Source organism: Caretta caretta, chromosome 2, assembly GCF_965140235.1.
Source record: "Caretta caretta isolate rCarCar2 chromosome 2, rCarCar1.hap1, whole genome shotgun sequence".
In the NCBI taxonomy this organism is placed as follows: Eukaryota; Metazoa; Chordata; order Testudines; family Cheloniidae; genus Caretta; species Caretta caretta.
In genome coordinates this window covers 194467342-194488544 of record NC_134207.1, presented here as the reverse complement: position 1 = coordinate 194488544, position 21203 = coordinate 194467342, and the positions used below count along the sequence as shown (strand labels likewise).

Genomic DNA, 21203 nt, shown 5'->3' with positions numbered 1-21203 from the left:
ATGTATACTTCTCTGAAGGAATGCAAAGAGACGGGGCATTAAGCCCAGGTTCACATGGGCCATAAGAATAAGGGGGTTGTGTATAGGAATCTCAGGTTCTAAAGCAGGGGTGGACAAACTATGGCCTGCGGGCTGGATCTGGCCTGTCAGCAATTTTAATTTGGCCCTTGAACTTCTGCAGGGAGCAGGGTCTGTGGCTTGCCCCACTCCAGCACTCTAGCCGGGGAGCAGGGTTAGCGGCCACTCTGCACGGCTCCCAGAAGCAGCAGCATGTCCCCCCTCCGACTCCTACGTGTTGGGACAGCCAGGGGGCTCTACTCCGCACACTGACCCCGCAGCTCCCATTGGCCAATGGGAGCTGCAGGGGCGGCGCCTGTGGATGGGGCAGCACACAGCAGAGCTGCCTCGCCGCACCAGTGCGTAGGAGGCAGAGGGGGGACATGCAGTTGCTTCCAGGAGCTGCTTGAGGTAAGTGCCACCTGGAGCCTGCACCCCTGAGCCACCCTCCCATGCCCCAACCTCTTGCCCCAGCCCTGATCCCCCTCTGTCCTAGCTCAGAGCACTCTCCTACACCCCAACCCCACCCCAGAGCCTGCAGCCCCACCCCATGTCCCAACCCCCTGCCCCAGCCCTGATCCCCCTCCCACACTCCAAACCCCTCTGTCCCAGCCTGGAGCCCCCTCCTACACCCTCACCTCCAGCCCCACCCCAGAGCCCTCACCCCCGCCCCACCTGCCCCAGCCTAGAGCCCCCTCCCACACCCTGAACTCCTCATTTCTGGCCCCACCCCAGAGCCCACGCCCCCATCCACAGCCCTCACCCCCTCCCGCACCCCAACCCCAATTTTGTGAGCATTCATGGCCCGCCATACAATTTCTATACCCAGATGTGGCTCTCGGGCCAAAAAGTTTGCCCAGTCCTGTTCTAAAGTGTCTGTGCCTTCATACCTAAATGTTTCTCTGGCAAATAAAATACAACTCAGTATTTGGAAGCATGGAGTTGACTCGCGTGAAGACTAAAAATACTGGATCCTAAAGCAAGGGTTAACACTTAGTGTACAAATCAGCATGCCAATAAAATAAATAAATAAATCAAATATACTGCATCTATGGCTGCTTTATTTACAAGGAGTGTACTTTCAGATATTCAAATACTCAAACCTCTTTTGAGGTATTCATTAAGCATTTGTGTTTAATATGGCTAATATGAATGAATGTCAACTCTATAATTTGACAGTAACAAGAAATGCTAAGAATCATATTTATAGTTATATTTTGTGATCACTTTGATATGTTGTGACTATTTTTCACCTGTCATTATTAAACATGTATAAACATATGTATATTTACTGTAAGATTGATAGTATGAATACCTTAAATTGTGAGTTTCTGAATATCTGAAAGTACAGTCTTTAGATGAGTCAAGATGAAGATTTCAAGCTGAAATAAGCAAGTACCTTTAAATCCTGATATTGTAGACAGTTACTAGACAATCGTCAGTATTGAAATAAAATAACTTGAATTTTAAACTATGTATCACTGCTAATTTCTTAAGTAACTCAGACAGGTTGTTCTATGCTTTCATGAAGAACACCATAAGATTCATGCTTATCTTTACATGATTACTATATCATGACACACAAAAGAGAAAAGTAATAGGAAATATACCTTTAACGTTCCTTAGTACTTCTGGACTCTGCTGAGCTAAACGACCTAGACTGTGTAGCTGGCTACAACGATGGGCAATACCCCAGCTTCTTTGCCATCTAAAGAAAAATTACTTGAGAATATATCACTCAGTCTTTTAAAAGGATTTTTTTTAAAAAATGTAAGACAGTGCCCAAAGTGTGCTAAGATCTTTACAATAAAACAGTAATTCATAGCAACAAAAATCACAGTCACTGGAGAGGAATAAATAGCAAATAACCCAACTGGGAATGTGTATAAAGTGATCTGAGTCATACACTACTCAAATTTTATATATAAACAAATAATTAAGGTAATTAAAATGGAAAATGTAGAATTTCTTTTGCAGTGAGTGCCATATTGAAGATGGTGCAGGTGAAATGGGGAAAAACAAACTGAAAAAAGCTAAAAACTATAACCTGGATATGCAAAAAGCAGCTATTTGTTTCTCTGGATACTTTCTTTGTATTTTTTCTATGCACAGAAGGGAGTTCAGTACAAAAGTTTTATTCATAAAACCTTACTGATTTCTTAGAAGAGGACAAAAGGTTAGGACTGTAAAGTCTATTGCAGCCTCAGCCCTGTTCCTAAAAAGACTTACACATGTACTTTATGCAGTGAGTATATAGGCGCCAACTTCATGCGTGCTCCAGGGCTAGAGTACCCCTGGAAAAAAGTTAGTGGGTGCTTAGCACTCTCCGGCAGCCAGTGCCCGCCTTCCTCCCCAGCGCCTCCAGTCCACTGGTGGCTCTGCCAATAAGTGCCTCTCGCCCGATGCGATCAGCTGTTTCATGGCATGCAGGAGGCGCTTGAGGGGAGAGGGGAGGAGCAGGGACGAGGTGCACTCAGAGGAGGGGGCGGAACTGGGTGGGATGAGGCAGGGTCGGAGCAGGGGATTGAGCGCCCCTGGAGGAAGCCAGCGCCTATGAGTATGTCCATTGATTTCAATTGGGTTACTCACACAGCATAAAGTTAAGTAGGTGTACTTACAAGTAACTAGCCCTTAATTACTAAGTTATACAGGTGCTTTACAGCCAAGCAAGGGGGAAAGATTCCTTTTCCCCTTGAATCCTGGAGAGTTTAGCCAAGTATTTAGATCATATATTGAATGGGTTGATTTGGCTTGCTATTAGGGGAACTATTGTACTGGAATTGAAAGTTTTATGTGCATGTACTATAAGTAAGGAGGAAAAACGTCTCTAAAAAATTTCCTGCATCATATCGTGCAGAAAGTAGTGTCTTTGCTTTTTTTGAATGTCCAGTCAGAGTAAGTTATCCATTCATAAGAACGGCCATACTGGGTCAGACCATAGGTCCATCTAGCCCAGTATCCTGTCTTCCGACAGTGACCAATGCCAGGTGTCCCAGAGAGAATGAACAGAACAGGTAATCATCAAAGGATCCATCCCCAGTCGCCCATTCCCAGCTTCTGGCAAACAGAGGCTAGGGACACCAACCCTGACCATCCTGGCTAATAGCCATTGATGGACTTATCTGCCATTAATTTTTCTAATTCTTTTTTGAAATCTGTTATAGTCTTGGCCTTCACAACATCCTCTGGCAAGGAGTTCCACAGGTTGACTGTGCATTGTGTGAAAAAAATACTTCCTTTTGTTTGTTTAAAGCCTGCTGCCTATTAATTTCATTTAGTGGCCCCTAGTTTGTGTGTTATAAGAAGGAGTAAATAACACTTCCTTATTCACTTTCTCCACACCAGTCATGATTTTTATAGACCTCTATCATATTCCCCCTTAGTTGTCTCTTTTCCAAGCTGAAAAGTCCCATTCTTATTACTCTCTCCTCATACGGCAGCCGTTCCATACCCCTAATCATTTTTGTTGCCCTTTTCATAGCTGGATTCATACAGATGTTTATGATTTACAATATTTAATTGAGACATTAGGATAACTTTTGCTGCTATCAAAATGTGCCTATATTAAAACCACAAAAATACATGAACTTTAATTCACCTTCTGTTCAGGTATTACAGCATGTGTATATTAAAAAAAAAAAATCATTCACCATTTTGAGATCCCCTCAACACTGACACAGAACAGGCAAGTTAAGGATAATGTTTCAGATAGTGATTAAACTCTGAGGTTTCTTGGTCACTATACCCTCAACATTATGTTAACAGAGTTTACAATTATGGGCCAGATCTTCAGCTTGCCTAGGTCCCTTTTCAGTGTATGTAAAACTGCCTCAAACATAAAACTGACTGTTACCACAAAATAGGAGAATCCTCAGTTAGCATAAAGCCAGCGTAGCAATTCAGCATCAGGGGCGCAGAGGGATGGTACCAGGCAAGGGCCCTTATGGGACAACTACAGCAAGGCATAACTCAGATCAGCCTAAGAGCTACTCCATGTTACACTTTCAGGCTTCTTTGACCCTCAATAGCTCCAGGATTGGGGACTCAAAAAAGGTGGCTTAGAGTCTGCACCCTCTGCTAAAATGTCCCAAGCATAAGCTTGAAATGGCTGAGGATCAAGCCCTTTATTTACTTTTAAAACCTCCAACCATGTTAGTATTGACCTGTAAGAGGTAGAAGTAGCAGTTTCCCATTAAGATATAATTACTTCTCAGTTCAAAAAAATTTCTGAACAGGAAGCTGCATTTTTTTGTAAATTTTTTCATTATAATGTGAACTTTCCATAAAATCTAACAATATAGCATTACAGTATTTTGATAACTGACTATGAAAGAAAAAATTAAAAACCACAAACAAGCAAATTTCATTCTATGTTCAGAAAGATTCTATCAACTTGTTTTGATTTGGTTTTACTATGCAGTGAGGACTTCATAGAAGAGCTAGTCTTAGGAAATAACCTTGGATCGAGCGATCATGAGCTAATTAAGTTTAAATTAAATGGAAGGATAATCAAAATCAGCTCGTCAACTATGACCTTTTATTTCAAAAGTGCAGACTTTGGCAAATTAAGGGAATTAGTTAAAGAAGTCAACTGAAAAGCTCAAGGACTTAAATGTGGAGGAGGCTTGGAATTTCTTCAAAATCAACTTCTAGCAGGGCATTTTGAGTCATGAGTTGACTCAGCACCCCGTCACTCAAATCCTCACCAGTATACATTAATTGGGACTGGACTGAAAGACAGGTAGTTGGCACAGTGTGCCAATTAACTGAGTAAATATATAGCTCAAGGCTAATTGGGTAGAAGAAACCCCTGCAGCTGGGACTATATAAGTAGACAGGAAGGAAGTGCTAGGGAGGAGAGTAGGAAGGAAGGCAGTAATAGACAGGACGGGCTGCTGCTAATACTCCACCCTTTCCCCAGAAGCAAGTGAGGAAGCTGGCTACTGAGTGTAAGCAGTATGTAAATAACGCTCCAGGCTGTGGCCTTCTGAAGGAATATAAAGCACAGTGGTGTTTAAGACAACTTGGAGTTGTTGTGGTTAGTCACTGAGGCTGGAAATGACTCTCAGGGGACCACCCTATGACACAACTATACAAAAGTTATCTGAAATTTGCATCCCAAGCAAAGGAAAAAAGCTTGTAGGGAAAGGCTCCACACCAGCTGGATGAATAGCCACCTCAAAAAGATTATTAAAAGTAAGCTGAGAGTTTGTAAGGAATGGAAAAAAGGGTTGATCAATAAAGAAAGCTACATCTGGAGGTTATAAAAATGTAAGAATAGTTAGAACTATAAAAAATCAAGATGCATTAACTCTTGCAAAGGAAATTAAAATTTTTTTAGTTTACATAAAAATAGAATAAGGAAGGGTGGAATTGGGCTGCTATGCAGTGAGGATGGGAAGGAAATTAAAGATAATCTAGATATGACTCAGAAACTAAATGAATTCATTGCCGGGTTTCAATAAGGATGATCATATGGAACATGTGCATGAAGGCAGTATAGTTGATGAAAGAGCCTGTGTAGAAATGGAAATTACTACATCTGAGATGGAAGAAAAACAGATCTTAACGTGCTTGGATCAGGGGTCTGGATAATTTCAATTCCAAAATATGAAAGAACTGGAACATGAGACTGTTAGTCCAGTAGCAAGGATTTTTAATTAAGTCAGGGTAATCCCATATGACTGGAGAATAGCTAATGTCAGACCTATATTTAAGAAAGGTAAAAGAAGTTATCCAGGCAGTCAGAACAACAGGTCAGTAACTAGTATGCAAGGCTTTAGAACAAATTGTGAAGGAAAGAGCAAGTTCATGGGAGATAAAATGCTAAAAGGACATAATGCAACATGGATTTACCAAAAGTAGATCACATCAGACTAACGTGATCTTCTTTCAGAAAAATCTCTTATTTTAGATGAGAGAAATGGAGTAGATCTTATATACCTGGACTTCAGTAAAGCATTTAATATGGTACCAAATGAGAAATTATTAGTTAAATTAGGGAAGATGGGGATCAGTACAAGATCTGTAAGATGGATAAGGAACTGGCTAAATGGGGAGAAGGCCACGGGTTGTGCTGAAAGGTGAACTATTGGACTGGAGGGAGGTTACTAGTGGAGTTCCTCAAGGATTGGTCTTGGAAACAATCTTTTTCAATATTTTTATTAATGACGGTGGCACAAAAAGTATGTGTGAGCTAATGAAATCTGCTGAGGATACTAAGTTGGGAGGCATCGTCAATACAGAGGAAGACTGGAACATTTTACAGGAAGATCTGGATTACCTTGAGGACTGGAGTGACAGAAATGGGATGAAATTCAGTAAGACAAAGCTAATAAGAATTTTTGCTACAAGCTAGCAGCTCGTCAGTTGGAAGCAACAGAGGAGAAGAGAGACCTGGATCTGTGGGTTGGATCACAGGATGACTGTGAGCCACCAGTACGATGCGGCTGTGAAAAAGGTAAATGAGATCCAAGAATGCATCAGGCAAGGCATTTCCAGTAGAGACAGACATATTAATGTCATGTACAAGGCACTGATAAGACCTCATATGGAATATTGCGTACAATTCTGGTCACCCACGCTCAAGAAAGATGAATTCAAACCAGAAAAGGTGCAGAGAAGAGTTAATAGGGTGATCAGGGGAATAGAGGGCCTAATCTTATGAGAGGAGACTGGAAGAGCTTGACTTGTTAACTTTAGCAAAAAGAAGGCTGCTCTCTAAAAATGTATTAGGGCAGTAAATTACCAGGGAGGGTGAAGAGCTATTTAAGATAAAGAGCAGTGTTGGCACAAGAACAAATGGATATAAACTGACCACAAACAAATTCAGGCTGGAAATTAGAAGGAAGTTCCTAACCATGAGATGGGCGAGGTTGTGGAAAAGCCTCCTATTGGGAGTTGTGGAGGCAAACAACTTAGTTAGTTTCAAGAGGGAGCTGTACAAATGTATGAGTGAGATTGTATGATGGGGTTGCTTGTGACAGTAAGGGGCAGCTCAGTCCAGTTTGTCTGATGTTCCTAAAAGCTCATGCTTCAGGTTTTTAGCCAGCCACCTGCAGGGGTCAGGAAGGGATATTTCCCCAACCCCCTACTTCCCCCCAGTGGATTCTGGGTTTTCTTAATATCACTCCTGTGAAGCATCAAGGACAGCCATGGCTGGAGAGGGCCATTTGACATGGAGGATCAGGACTCTGAGGTGGCACCAAGCATTCTCTCTCTCAAATGCCTGGCTGGCCTGGCTGCCTCAAATGCTCCTATGCTTAGCGTCTAACTGATCGCCATATGTGGGGTTGGGAAGGACCTTGGGGGTTTTTCACCTTCCCCTGCAATGTGTGGGTGTGAGTCACTTGCAAGGATTATCTGTATTCATTTCATAAGTATTTCTCATTCATTTCACTGTCATAGGTGCACCTTGGTCCCTCCTATTTTCTGCCTGTGGCACATAATAGTCTAGTCTTCTGTGGGCTGAAATACTTGAGTTTAATTTCAGTTGTTGGGTTACTGTGTGGCTGTTGGCGGCTTGTGATAGATGGTCAGACTAGATGATCTGGTGGGCCCTTCTAGCTTTAAACTCTGTTACTGCACTAAACAAACCTAAAAGCTATTTAACTCAAAACTTTCACAATATACCCTGAAGAGATGCATTTTTGTTCTCAAATATTAACGACTTGTATTTTCTAAGAAATATTTTGGAGTAAAGAAACCCAAGTACAGAACCCCGCCTGGTTTTTAAAGCTATTACAATATTCCCTCCGTGGACTCTTGTTTCTGATATTTTTGACAACAATACCTTTACTAAGTATTCACAAGTTGTCAATAAGTACCATATGTAGCATCAGAAGAAAAGCCAAGTTGTTTAAGCTAAGTTAGTTATATAAGAAAGCTCAAGCCCCGATTCAGGAAACCAATTTTATCCAGCAAAGTACATAAACACATGATTAGGTCCTATTGACTACAACAGAACCGAACCACATGCTTAAGTGTTTTCCTGAATTGGTGACCATTCTACTAGGTAGTACAATCTCCTGACTTTTAAATGCAAATTTTTAGTCCCATACAAGTCTGATGAAAATATTATCTTATTCAGTGGAGTTCTGCCTTTATGATTACATATAAAATAGACATTTTGCTGGAATACACTTTTTTAAAGCTTAACTGCATTACTTTGTTTTTAGACTGTGGCCTTACAAAATTGTAAATGATGCTAGTTTTGACACTTTTAAGTAAGATCTTCTGTACTTCATTACCTGATATCAGAGAGCTGTAGCTGATGAGTGAGTTCATCTTTTAAACGGTTTAATTCTTCCCTAAGTGGTAAGCTGTTTCTCAGCTTCTTTACTGCACTTTTTTCACTATTATCTAACCAGGAGCTGTAAAAAAAAAAAAAAAAAAGGCTATTCAAAACCATATTTCTCAGGCACATTGTACTGCTATGTAAAAACATTAATGTCTACTTTAAGAATTATGTCAAGTTACCAGATCAGGTAATGTTTTAAAAGAATGGTTTTTTGAAAAAAGAGTAAATCTATTTTTAGGGTAACATTTCTATTATAGTATAACCAACAGATAACTGTAGATCAGTCACTGAATCATGTTCCCACGGGTCTAGAACACTTCAAAAGCAGCATCTTAAGAGATTTAATGGATAAAACATTTTGAAATGATCTAGATTATCATCATCAACATGTTCCCATTATGCCTCTGGTGTTTAGGGCAGTGACGAAGCTCCTCCACTCCTGTCTGTTTTCTGGCAAGTCTTTCAATGGCTCCCTAGCTGTGTCCCAGTTTTTTTCAACTCAGCTTCCACAGCTCTTCTCCATGTTTTTGCGTGGCCTCATTTTCACTTGCCTTCAGGTGTCCATTTTAATGCTATTTTGGTAATTGAATCAGTTTCCATTTGAAGCACATGGCCAATCCACCTCCAGTCCTCCTCCTAATGATGGTGCTCATATCTTCTTGGCTGCACTGTGTGAATAGGTCTTGGTTTGAGATTGTACGGAAGCGACTCATAGGAGGGTCATGAAAGGTCAAGTGCCCTCCCAGCAGCAAGTCTGGGCGGGGCGAAGGGGCGGGGCCAGAGCCGGAAGTGAAGGGGCAGGGCCAGAGTCTCTTTTAGCCACATTTCCTGGGATGCTACCAGCGCAGTGTCTCGGCTGACGGGGAAAGCACCTGGCTGTGGCAGCAGTAGGCTGCCCCCCACCATAGCTCAGCTTCTGGCATGCTCAGAGTCGGCTCCTGTCCCAGAAGGACAGTGGCTGCTGCCACTCCCTCCCGTGGCTCCACTTCTGGGGACAGGAGCTGACTGAGCATGCTGGGTAGGGAGGGGGCACCGATTTGCTCAGCTGCTATCCTGGAAGCTAAGCCTGGGCAGGAGGCAGCCTGCTGCTGCCACAGCCAGGCATTCTCCCAGGCAGCAGCCAAGAGTGGCTCTGCCCTGCTCCCTGCCTGGCTCTACCTGCCAGGAAGAGCAGCCAAATGTGCCGGAGGAGGAGCCAGCACAGCGAGAACACAGAAATCCCCTCACAGGTAATGTGGGATAGGGAGAGCATGGGGGCCCTGGGCTAGGGTGGAGACACATGGGGAGGTCACGTATCCTCCCCTTTAGCTGGTGCTCCCGCTCCCCCAATAGTGGGGGGGCACCAGTCGTCATAAGGATTTTTCTGAGGCAGGTTGTATGGAATGAAGACAGTTTGGACATGTCATGCTTTCTTATTCCCCAGCATTCTGCACTATAAAGTAGTGTTGAAAGTACACAGCTCAGATAAATCTTGAGTTTGGTTTTGGTGTTGTATATTGATGATTTCCAGAGACTGTATTTGAACTCCTAAAGGTGTTCCTGGCTTTACTGATTCTGTTCTGGATGTCCTGGCTTGTTCCACTGTTCTGGCTGATGGTACTGCCCAAGCATGTAAATGTCCCTACATTGATGAGAGCATGATCCTCTATCCGTACTGGTGATGGTGAGCCAATATTAAAGGTCATGATACGTCTTACTGCGGTTGATTTTCAATTTGCTGAATGAATGTGTTGAGTCGAGTTGTTTTTTCTTGTATACAGTGTTGGGTATGTGATAGGAGAGAGATCATCTGCGAAGTCCAGGCCTTCAAGGGATGTGAAGGGTGTTAATGCCTTGATAGGTCTTCTCTTGTACGCCGCATTACCCAGTCGATGGCAATATTGATGAGGACTGCAGACATGATGCACCCCTGATGTACTCCTATTCTGACTTCAAAACTGAGCTCATGCAACTGAGCACATGTAAACATGATTTACATGTGATCAACACTACATGTAAAGTTGGAAAATTAGCTTTTGATGATGTTGATTATACAGAGAGGGATTCCATATGCCCGCAGAATGCGCCATAGGCTGGTCCTGTGAATTCTATCAAAAGCCTTCTCAAAGTCTATGAAGTTTATCTAGAGTTGCCATAGCCATTCTAAGCATTGTTCTATTATGTTTCGTAGAGTGAAGATCTGGTCTGCGCATCCAGGTCCTTTTCGAAAACAGGCTTGCTCTTTTCTAAGAACGCTATCAACTGCCTCTAATATACACTGGACTATGATCTTACACAATACCTTTGCTTGGCACAGATAAGTGTGATACCACACCAGTTATTACAATCACTGAGTTCCTTTCTTTGGTATCTTCACTATAACCCCATTGGTCCACTCATTTGGCACTTTTTCCCTTTCCCAGACAAATGTAAATAGAGGGGCCAGTATAGATGCTGATAACTCAGGTTTTACCTTGAACAATTCTGTAAGTTATCCTTGCCAGGAGCTTTCCCATTTTTTAAGGATTTGATGACTTAAATGATCTCTTTCGGAGCTGGGGTGTCTGTGTTGATATCAAGATCTTCTTCTCCCTCCTGAATGTTTGCTTCCTCTATAGGTGGCTCCCTGTTCAGCAATTCTTTGAAATGCTCTGTCCAGACCATTTCTTGTTCTTTTTCTGATGTCAGTAAGTGGCCTTGTTTGTCCCTGATGAGAATGTTTGTTGGTGTCTCCTGTTTGCCACTGATAAGCCATGTCATTTGATAGACTATTCCTTGTTCAACATGAGCAGTTGCATCCTCTGCTTGTGTTGCCAGATTATCAATATAATGTCGTTTGTCCGCTCTCACAAGGCGTTTAACCTCCTGGTGTGCCTTGCTCTACTACTTGTGGTATTTGTCCTTTAGCTTCTGGGATTGTGTGTCTAAAACTTTTTTCTTCAGGGCTTGTCTGGTTTATATGGCGTTCCACGTGCTGGGTGTAATCCACTCCTTTCTTCTTTTCTGCCGGTAGCCTAGACAGGCTTCACTGCTTTGTTTATAGATTGTCCCACTTTTTGTTGATCTCCTCATTTGCATTCCCCCCCCTTCATCAAGGGCTGCAAGTTCCTGAAACCTGTTCTTTAACTGCAGAACGAAAGCTTTCTGTATTTCAGGGGATTTTAGCTTGTCAATATCATAACGTCTATGTCCCTTGTTTGGTGGAGGCTGTCAAAAGGTGGTGGTCTGCTCCCCTTCTCACTTTCACATCTGTCAGCAAGTGTCGTCATTTGCCATTGATCATCGTATGGTCAATCTGGTTCTTATTTCTGCCATTTGGAGAACCTCATGTCAGCTTGTGAATTTCACAATGTTGAAATAGGGTTCCGCTGATGCCTAGATCGTTCAATATTGCAGAAATCAACAAGCCTCTCCATTTTCATTCATGGTGCCACACTCATGTCTTCCCATTGCTCTGTCGTTGTTTGTGTTGTCCTTACTCACCGTGGCATTGAGGTCTCCCGTGATAATAGTTAGGTTGTAGTGTGGTACTCTCTCTAACTACGCCTATAGTGCAAGGTAGAATTTGTCCTTTGCTTCTTCATCACTGTCATTTGTTGGAGCATAGCACTGGATCGGGGTGATTACTGTGTTTCCCTTTCAGTCTGGCTCTCATAAGACTGCTGCTGATTGACTTCCACTCAAGCAGGGACCGCTCCACTCCCTTCTCCAAAAAGATGGAAACAACCTCAGAATGTTGTCCATCAATACAGCAAAGTTTCTCCCAAGGCTGCTGTTAATCTTTTGTCTGGCCCCTCCCCTACAGACCAGTCCGGCATGGTTGAACCTGCCAGGAGCAAAAGTCCTTGCTGAGCCAGACTCTGGGGATTGTTACAGCATGCGAGCTGTCTCGCCATGACAGGGCACGGACACCAGAGGGCAGTTAGCCGATACAGAAATACTAAATTTGACCACTCTTGTGGCAATGAAATGTGTTCGAGCTCTTTCCCAAGTCTTTGTACCAACTATGGCATGACAAAACAATAGTCTGACACTTTAGTGCCACAGAAGCTCCCTCTGTGTATGTTATCACAGCTCTCAATGCACCCAGAGAATGCATAAATTTATTGAGTTACTTTAAAACCACAGCTATACCTCACTGGCAAAGTCAGCTACAAGTCTTTTGAGCCCTATTGGTACCGAATGAGTTTAAGCACTATGGGAGTATTATCATGCCTCATTTAACCACAGAAGTCAGCTTCAGGAACCACATACTGAGAACATGCTCATAGCACTACAGCAATATTGATACTGTATATCTAGCTGACTGCTCTGAAAGGATGGAAGTAGAATGATGAGATCTATCCCATCAGACCTACACCACCATAGAAAATGCCAATTCAGTCTTGCTGTGAAGTAGGACCAGCCTTAGGGAAAATAGCGCCCTGGGTGAACTTGTATTTTGGTGTCCCTGGCCCCCACTGCCTCCCTGGGCTCTCTACAACGGGTCAGCAGCCTAAGGGGAGGTACAGCGACAGGAAGGCACCAGAGAGCTATGGTGGCAGGGAAGCATGGTGACCAGAGAGCCCCGGAAAGGAGAGAGGGAACCAGAGGAGTACAGATAGTTTGCTTGTGTGGGAAGGCAGGGGAGGGGTAGTGACACGTAGTGAGGGGTAGGGGGCTCCAAAAGGGCAGATCTCTCCCCACACCCCAATACTAAGCATCCCCAATATTAAACTGCCCCTTCCCAGTCCCACAGAAGGGGGGCTATTGGGGGGCAGGGAAGATTAAAATGCACTCCAGTGCACTGGAGTAGCTAGGATGGGTGGTGATGGAGGAAGGGTCGCTCCCGAAATATCTCCAACCCCCTGCAGTGACAACTTCCTTTGGGATGAGCAAGAGAAAGGTAGAGCCCCTGAGAGCTGGGGAACTGGGTGGTCAGTGTGTGGAATGGGGGAGGGGAGAACCTCAAAGACCTGGGGGATACCCTGAGAACTGGGGAGAATGGGAGGGCCCTGAGAACTGGGAGGCTGGCACCTGGGGGGCAGAGACAGGGGCTTCCTGGGAGCTGGGGGTATAGGGAGGGTCCCCCTGGAACCTGGGGGGTGCGGGGGGGGGGGAAGAGCTGGAAGCCCTGGGAGGCCCTCTGAGAGCTGGGACATGGGGTCAGGAAACCCCCTCCCCCTACTCTCTCTTGCAGTTTCAGAGAGAGAGAGAGAGAGAGAGAGAGAGAAAAATTTCAGAGAAGAGGCCAGAAATTTCTAGTTCCCACTGGTTGGCTGAGATGCCACACTCATTTTCTATTGGGAAGCACTGCTTTCATTCAGGCCACCCATGGAAGGAGGAATGGCCCAGGCTGGGACAGTCCCAGAGGGTGAGGGGAAGAGCTCATTGGCTTGCAGAGTGCAGAGGTGGGACTGGGAGGTGGGCTGGGAAACCAGGTGTGGTGGCAAGCAGGGGGCATCTGCTCCGGAGCAAGGAGGTGGGCTCTCCTGTCATGCCAGGCTGCAGCCTGCAGGCAGCAAGGGGGAGCCTGACACCCTTGCTTCTTCACCAATGGTACCCTCCTGACTACAGCACCTTGGGTGGTTGCCCAGGTTGCCAACCCCTAACGCCTGCCCTGATGTGAAGGATGAGGTATCAATTCTGACTCATTTGAGGCCAAATTCTCTCCAGACTTATCAGAAGCACTGGAATTTATAAGGAGGAACTCCCACTGGGACCTAATGGCTCACACTGACATCTCTGATCATCTCACAGCCTAGTCAATCGTGATCCTCACTGAAGCAGGACACAGCAATCATGCCTACTTGTGAGGGATACAGTATGACCACATCCACCTTTTTTTAAAGCTGCAGGGGGCCCTTCTCAATGTGAAAGAGAAAGGGAAGCAGACAGAAAACACACCTGATCCAGAAAATGTGCTGAGAAGTATGTCACTGGTGCTTCAAAGATAAAGCGCAGCAGTGATACACACTCTTTTCACACTCGGAGGAGCAAGACCTTAAGGGCACTGAAGATGCCCTTGCATTAAGGTCAGTCTATCAAGCTCAGTGATGTTCCAATGGGAATGAGACATAAGTGACTGAAGCTGCTGAATGCCTCTGATGTACCTATAAGTGAGAACTTGAGCTCCACAAAAGCTGTGCACCAACTGCCACACAAGTTGCTCTGAAACCTCTGGTATTATTAGAGATGCACTCTATTACCTCTAGCTGTTCTGAGGGGAGTGAAAGGTAGAGACCTGAGGATTGGCGTGGTTTACACGAGCAGTTCTAAAACAACTCTGTCAGATGTCAGTGCCTCTGAAGACTAACACAAAAAGTTGTGGTGTGTTTTGTGTTTAAATTTAAGGAAACTGACAGCAGAGCCAAAGGATATAATAGAGCACGGGGAGAGATATGAGGGATGAAATACTTTGATACCTCACATGAGATAGGATGAACACTGATGAGTAGAAGTCACAGTTCTAGGGTTCCTTCGTCACTGATAACCCATCAGAAATGAATTGACTTCTGGAGCATACAGGTATGGCTGTAGGGCAGGGGAGGGAAACAGGGCAATCTAAATATCTAAGCAAGGACAATGTGAAGTACGTACAACAGCACTTAATTTTAAAACCATGGGTGCTTTTACCAGGCCCACTGAACCAAAAGAGAGGGATTTATTGAGTGCAAAATCTCAGGTCTTAGCAGTTGTGTGCAGTGCACTAAATACAATTAAGGCCACATCTACAAAATTAAAAATAGCCCATTACTTTTGTGCTGCACAAATGTGAACAGCAAAATGCAATTACACTAGTAATACTAGAGCATTATTTTACAATCCTAAAGTAACAAGAGAAAAATTATTCCACTATCACATTCCATATTTTAGTGACATTTCAGATATGAACGTTTTCAGATACCACACCTTTTATGAACTTGTTTTCTGAGCTGAATCCATACCATTAGCCAATATTTTGCCCTGATTGTGATGTGTGTGTCAAAATCATAGCATTAGTGTTCATGGTAATTGTGAATTTGAATAAAGTCCACATTGAGGCCACCCTGCAGTCGCAGCTCCTGTCCCCACTATGAGCATCGTGACCGGACACATTGTCACAGCACCACTCAGGTTTGGCCCATCCATCCCTCCACAGACGGAGACAGAAGAGCAGCCATGCCAAACCTGAGGGGCACTATGACCACTCAGAGCCCCTGCAGGCTACCTGTCTTTGCATGCCATTCAGCCCTCTGGCTGAGAAGCTGCTAGTCCAAATCCCTTTCAGTTTAACAAAACGTTCAAGCGTAATCCAAACTACCAAAAAAATCAATCTATCCTCTGGGCCCCTGCGCTTAACCCTTTCCTTGGGTTTCACTGCTTTTCCTCAGTTCTGATATCAAGCACTGTCTCATTGAGTCTAAATCTTCCTGAGGCCTCTAGCCTCCACTATTATCTGGCACTTTGGTTCTTGGCAGGAACAGCCACAGGAAGCAGGTGGGTCTTCTCCCCAACGCTGAACTCTCTCAGCCTATTTATAGGGCCCAGGTGTCTGCTGAGTTATCCCCAGATTTTTTTTGTCCCCTCTCTCTGGCTGATAATGATCTAATTTCCACCCATGTGGAGTGAATATGCCCAACTGGCCTTTAACCCTTTCTTGTCAGTGATGGGGATTTCAGTTGATTACAGGAAGGTATTTTGACTGATCTGTAATTTCGATGTAACTTCAAGCAGCAGATGGACTTCTCAGGGCTTGCCCACATGTGTGTGTGACTCTACAGTACACTAGCTTGCCATGCAGTAACTGGCCATGTGGACCCTGCTAATGCACAACAAAAGATCTGTAGTTCTGTGCAGTTCATCAAAGCACACACTGGAATTATTCATGCACAGTAGCAGTCCGCATAGTCAGTCAGTGAGTGGCCAGCTAACGTGCTGTAGATTCCTACATGGCAAGCCAGAGTGTGAAGTCTCAGTGTAGACATGACCTAAGTCAACAGTGTATATTGTTTTCTAGTCAGAATATAGATCGATAGGAAATGTTATCTTTACTACACACACACAAAAACCCCCTCAAAACAAAACAGTAAATGATGCTTGTAATATTGGTCAGAAACCTGGTAGGTAGAGCTTTTGCTATAACTGGAAAAATATTTGAGACACTCAGAGAAAGATTAAAATCAATTATTTCTATGAGATACTTAATGATCTCCTTTACTCTATTTACCCTTTTCAACCATTTCAGCTATCCAAATGCCCACTATACACAACTGATTGATTGCAGTTTCTTGTTTTTACAAGAGCAATATTATACTCCACCGCTAAGAGAAAGTACTAAACTCAAGCATGAATATAAAACAGATACAAGAAAAAAGTCCATCTTCAAATGACAATTTATACAAATCATGAAGTAATCATAACAGGCTCATGATATAGAAGAAAAGGATGTACAATTACACACAGACAGAAAACAAAACTCATGTACAACTTAGATCTGTTATGTGTTTTACAGTAGTACAATGACCTTATGTGCTAGGTATCATGCTCTCTGCCTTGAAGAACTTACACTCCAATTAGTCTGGCACTTCACATAAACACCACACATTTTGCACTATATTATATTCAAGGGAATAAAAATTAAATTGTATAATGCTGTTTATTTTAATTCAGTCATTTTTAAAAAGTGTCTCATGATCAGCATTTATTTCTTCAGAAATCTGTAGTAAGCTTATTCAAGAGTTATAAACAATTAAGAGTACTAAGCAATTTTCAGCAGTTGATTTCTAAATCACACTATAATGCATTTTGTGTAAGTTAACTGCATATATTACATTGCCAAAACTTTGGATATTTAAGATGGTGCCCGAAGGCTGAAACAGATGTTAGGCACAGCAAAAACCACACAATACAGATATAAGCATTTTTATAGGGCTCTATAACATGGTACCCAATTGATGTCTTGACTTGCATAGATTTAAATGTATTATTTTGTGTTCTGAAAGCTCTAAGTATATTACAAGTGATGTAAAATACTGAGTTTTAACACCTGAAATCTGTTGACTCCCCTGATGAATCTACAGTGGTATTCCACAGCAAACCAATGAAAAACTAGGATTAAACATCCACATTTGAAACAATCATTGACTATGAGCCATGACATTCTTTGCCCATCTTTCACCAGAGTCGATGATTAACTGCAGTTGCTCATCTGAGCACCCTTCAATTACATCACTATAGGGTAAGGAACAATATTTGGGGTGATAAACATTTTGCAGTTTGTCAAAAATTCTTATCCTATTTTACCACTATTAAAAGCAGACTAATGTATATTACAAAACAGTAGTTTAGTTAAATAAAAACCTTTACCTACATTAGAGTAATTTCCACCCTCTGGGCTTGTTCTAGTTCTTCCTCAGGATCCTTGAATCCAGTAAATGAATAATAAGTCTTGTCCCATTTGATAGGCCTATAAAACGTCCCTTTTACTTCTTTGTGAGGTTGAGAGTTCACGCTTTGGACATGCTCAGTAGATAAGCTGCAGGAGTTGAGAATGTCTAATACTGTGCTTAGTAAGTCCCTGGTGTGCAAAGTAAAACTGACGGCTCGAAAACCTATAAAAAACGCAACCCTCAAAACAATTAATATTACATTCAGCTGAATACCTGAACTTTTAGATGCATTCACATTGTTTCATTCTTGTCTTAAAGTTGAAACACACCATACATGTATTATATGATAAGTTTCACAGTGAAATTATAACATTTATTTAACAAGTACTATAGACTTCAAACTATTAGCATGGCAGAAGGCATCAGAATCTAGTTTAATATTTACAATTGTACAAGTCCAGAGCTATAACTATTAGGATATTTCAACTATTTGGCTCAGTGGGTAAGTCTGAAGCTTATCTGCAATTGTGACAAATAGAAAATAAATATGAAGGAGGCGCAAACATTTCTATTGCTTTAACTCCAACAGTTTTGTTCGAGAGCCCTTTATGTAAGATTTATTAACAAAAAAATACTACTTTGGATTAAATATACTGTAGACAGGCAAGGATCTAAGACTACTTCACAAACAATAAGCCTCAACACCTATGAAATTCAAGAGACAAGCATTACACTTGTTATACACAGAGGTGTAAACTAAGGCACAGAGATGTTAACTGGCTCGCACAGTGCCACAGCAAGTCACTGGCAAAAGCAGGAACAGAACCACATAGATCCAGTCCCTCCTGTTCTAACTACTAAACAACCCCCCCTTTATTCTTATATCTAAGTGGCTCAAATATACCACTATTTTTCTCTGCAGGCTAGTATGATTTTCTTCTTCTAGCAGAATGATCACTCAAAATTCATTTATGTGAGAATTTTCTGACCACTAGAAAAACAGAACATGAATTAAAATACAGCCTAACATGTCATTAGACAGAATTGTAAAAAAAATCTGAGGAAAATTCAGAGACAAGCATACCAAACTTGCCAGTGAATCATCCTACGTTCTCTTAAGCGAATATTAACTGAAATTTACAAACTGCACTTTAAAATGTACCTCTGCTGCTCTTGGTCATTCAGCACTTCTATAACATACTGAGAGTCTACATGCTACAGCTAGACCAAATAATGAGAAAATAAAAGTAACACCCTAAACTATAACTATCTTCAAGTTATACACAGACAGTTGAATTAAAAGCATTGATAGCTGGCAAGTATGTCAGGGTATTATTTCAATTTCATTGTAAGATTATTGACTGGACTCCTACTTACATTTAAACCCATTATAACCACTCGCTCTTAAAAAAGATTTTCCATTAGAAGAATGTGTAATTACCTGGGATGGCCTTTAAGGGCCTGATACAATGCCAATTGACATCAGTGGGTAGTAGATAAGGCACTATAAAAAAGGGGTGAATAGTACAAAACTATGGAATGGATTTTCAGTATTTAATTTTGCAAGAGAAATTATCAGATTAAGAAAAAGCACCTGCAGCACTGAAGGATTCTTGGACATCAGAAGAGTTTTGCTCTCTCTCTCTCACGTAAAAAGTGAGTTGAGTTGGCTTAAAAGACTTAAATCCTGGTTTCTGGAGATTCTCCAAATAGCCATTTAACCTCTTAAGAGAGTTTTCATTGATTTCCTGTAGAAAACAAAATAAGAGCCACTGTAAATACTTAATTTTGTCTGCTTTCTCAACATGGCATATTTATTTAAAAGTAGGCTAACAGTGTTAGTTTAATAAGATACAACTAAATGTCAACGTATTAAACGTAGTTCACAATTCCATGAAAACACATCAATGTATTCCACATAGAAAGGTGACTGAGTAATTTCATTAAAAATTTATCTTCATTGCATGAATAGTTGACTGGATGGTAGATAAGAGTAAAGCAGAAGTTAAAGCATATATAATGTTCAAGATAGCTTCCAAAAACAGGTAAAAAATTAGGTTTGATTAAAAGTAAAAGGTCATTCTTTGTAAGGGCTGTCACAGGTTTAAAAAAAATAAAATGGAGTGTTGCATTAGTTCTATGTTTTGTATGGTTCAAGACTCCAGAGTGTCAGGGAAAGCAATGTATAGTGAAAGGCTGATTAGTGAGTTTGGGGATATACTTTGTCCAAATTATAAGAATTTGCTGGACATTATCTTGTTAAAGTTGTATTTTCCTGATCACCATGTTAGTTCTACAAATGGTAGATCAAACTTTGACAGTGTAAAATCTAAACTAATAAAATATTTCCTTTCTTCATATACCATATACATGAAAACACCTTTAGAAACAAAAATATATTTTTACCCTCTCTCTGGGATGCTGGCCAAAGAAATCTGGATGCACAGCAAAATAGAAAGGTCTGAGAGCATTGAAGACTTCAGCCCCTGACAAAGGTCTTGCCTGAAGAACCCACTGTAGCAATATTTTCTCCAGATACAACCTAACAAGAAATAAAAGCTTTATGTATTAAAGTAACCTCCAAATGGTGAAGTAATATAAACTACATAAAAGAAATGTTACCAGAATGGTGTGAACACTCATATGAAATACAATCACTTAAAAATAAGCCGTACTAGAAGGCTGGATTTTGTCTCATGGGATCAACAAAATTCTATTTAACCATAACAGGCCTATTGTGTTACAAAGATGGTTGATGCTAACAGTTCTGATTAGTGGCATTCAAAAAGTGGTATTTGGAGAAGGTAAGGGATGAATCTTACAAGTTCATATATGAAATTCTCCACAGAAATACCTCTTTTAAATACTGGTGATTGGAATAGTCAGAGGTACTGAGGGCTGCCATCTTGGAATTGGTGTTTCTCAAGTCAATGCCCATAACTTGAAAGTTCGAAAGTAGCTAAGAAGTTTAATATTTGTAAAGCACTTTGCTATAAAAACAAAGCATTAGTTCTGGGCTAAAAAAAATCCGAGTTACTTACCTCTTGTAACTGTTGTTCTTTGAGATGTGTTGTTCATGTCAGTTCCAATTAGGTGTGTGCGCACTGCGGGCATGGCAGCTGGAAGGTTTTTCTCCTAGTGGCCTCTGTTGGGTTGGCCAGGGCGGCCCCTGGGGTCACACCTTCGTGGCAATCAATATAGGGTCCTGCCGACCCGCGACTCCCTCAGTTCCTTCTTGCCGGCTGCTCTCACAGATGGATACGAGGATGGGAATTGGAATGGACATGAACACCACATCTCGAACAACAGTAATGAGAAGGTGAGTAACTGTTTTTTCTTCTTTGAGTGCTTGTTCATGTCAGTTCCAATTAGGCGATTACCAAGCCCAAGTTTTGGAGGTGGGGTCAGAGCTCAAAGGTTTGCTGACTGTAGCACTGCTCTACCAAAGGCTGCATCATCTCTGGCCTGTTGGGTAATAGCGTAATGCGAGGCAAAAATGTACACTGATAACAACATGC

The 21203-nt window shown here is 42.1% G+C and overlaps 1 protein-coding gene across 4 annotated transcripts in view; it reads right to left on the bottom strand.

Annotated features, from left to right (window-relative positions):
- TCAIM (T cell activation inhibitor, mitochondrial) overlaps window positions 1-21203 on the bottom strand; it is a 54707-nt gene that overhangs the window by 21453 nt on the left and 12051 nt on the right. For all 4 annotated transcript variants that reach the window (XM_075125716.1, XM_048838674.2, XM_075125717.1 and 1 more), the window contains exons 3-7: window positions 20092-20227; window positions 19280-19433; window positions 17667-17907; window positions 8307-8429; window positions 1668-1765 (exon numbers count right to left, since the gene is read on the bottom strand). In XM_075125716.1, the coding sequence (XP_074981817.1) occupies window positions 1668-1765; window positions 8307-8429; window positions 17667-17907; window positions 19280-19433; window positions 20092-20227 (752 nt within the window). The remainder of the gene's footprint in view (window positions 1-1667; window positions 1766-8306; window positions 8430-17666; window positions 17908-19279; window positions 19434-20091; window positions 20228-21203) is intronic.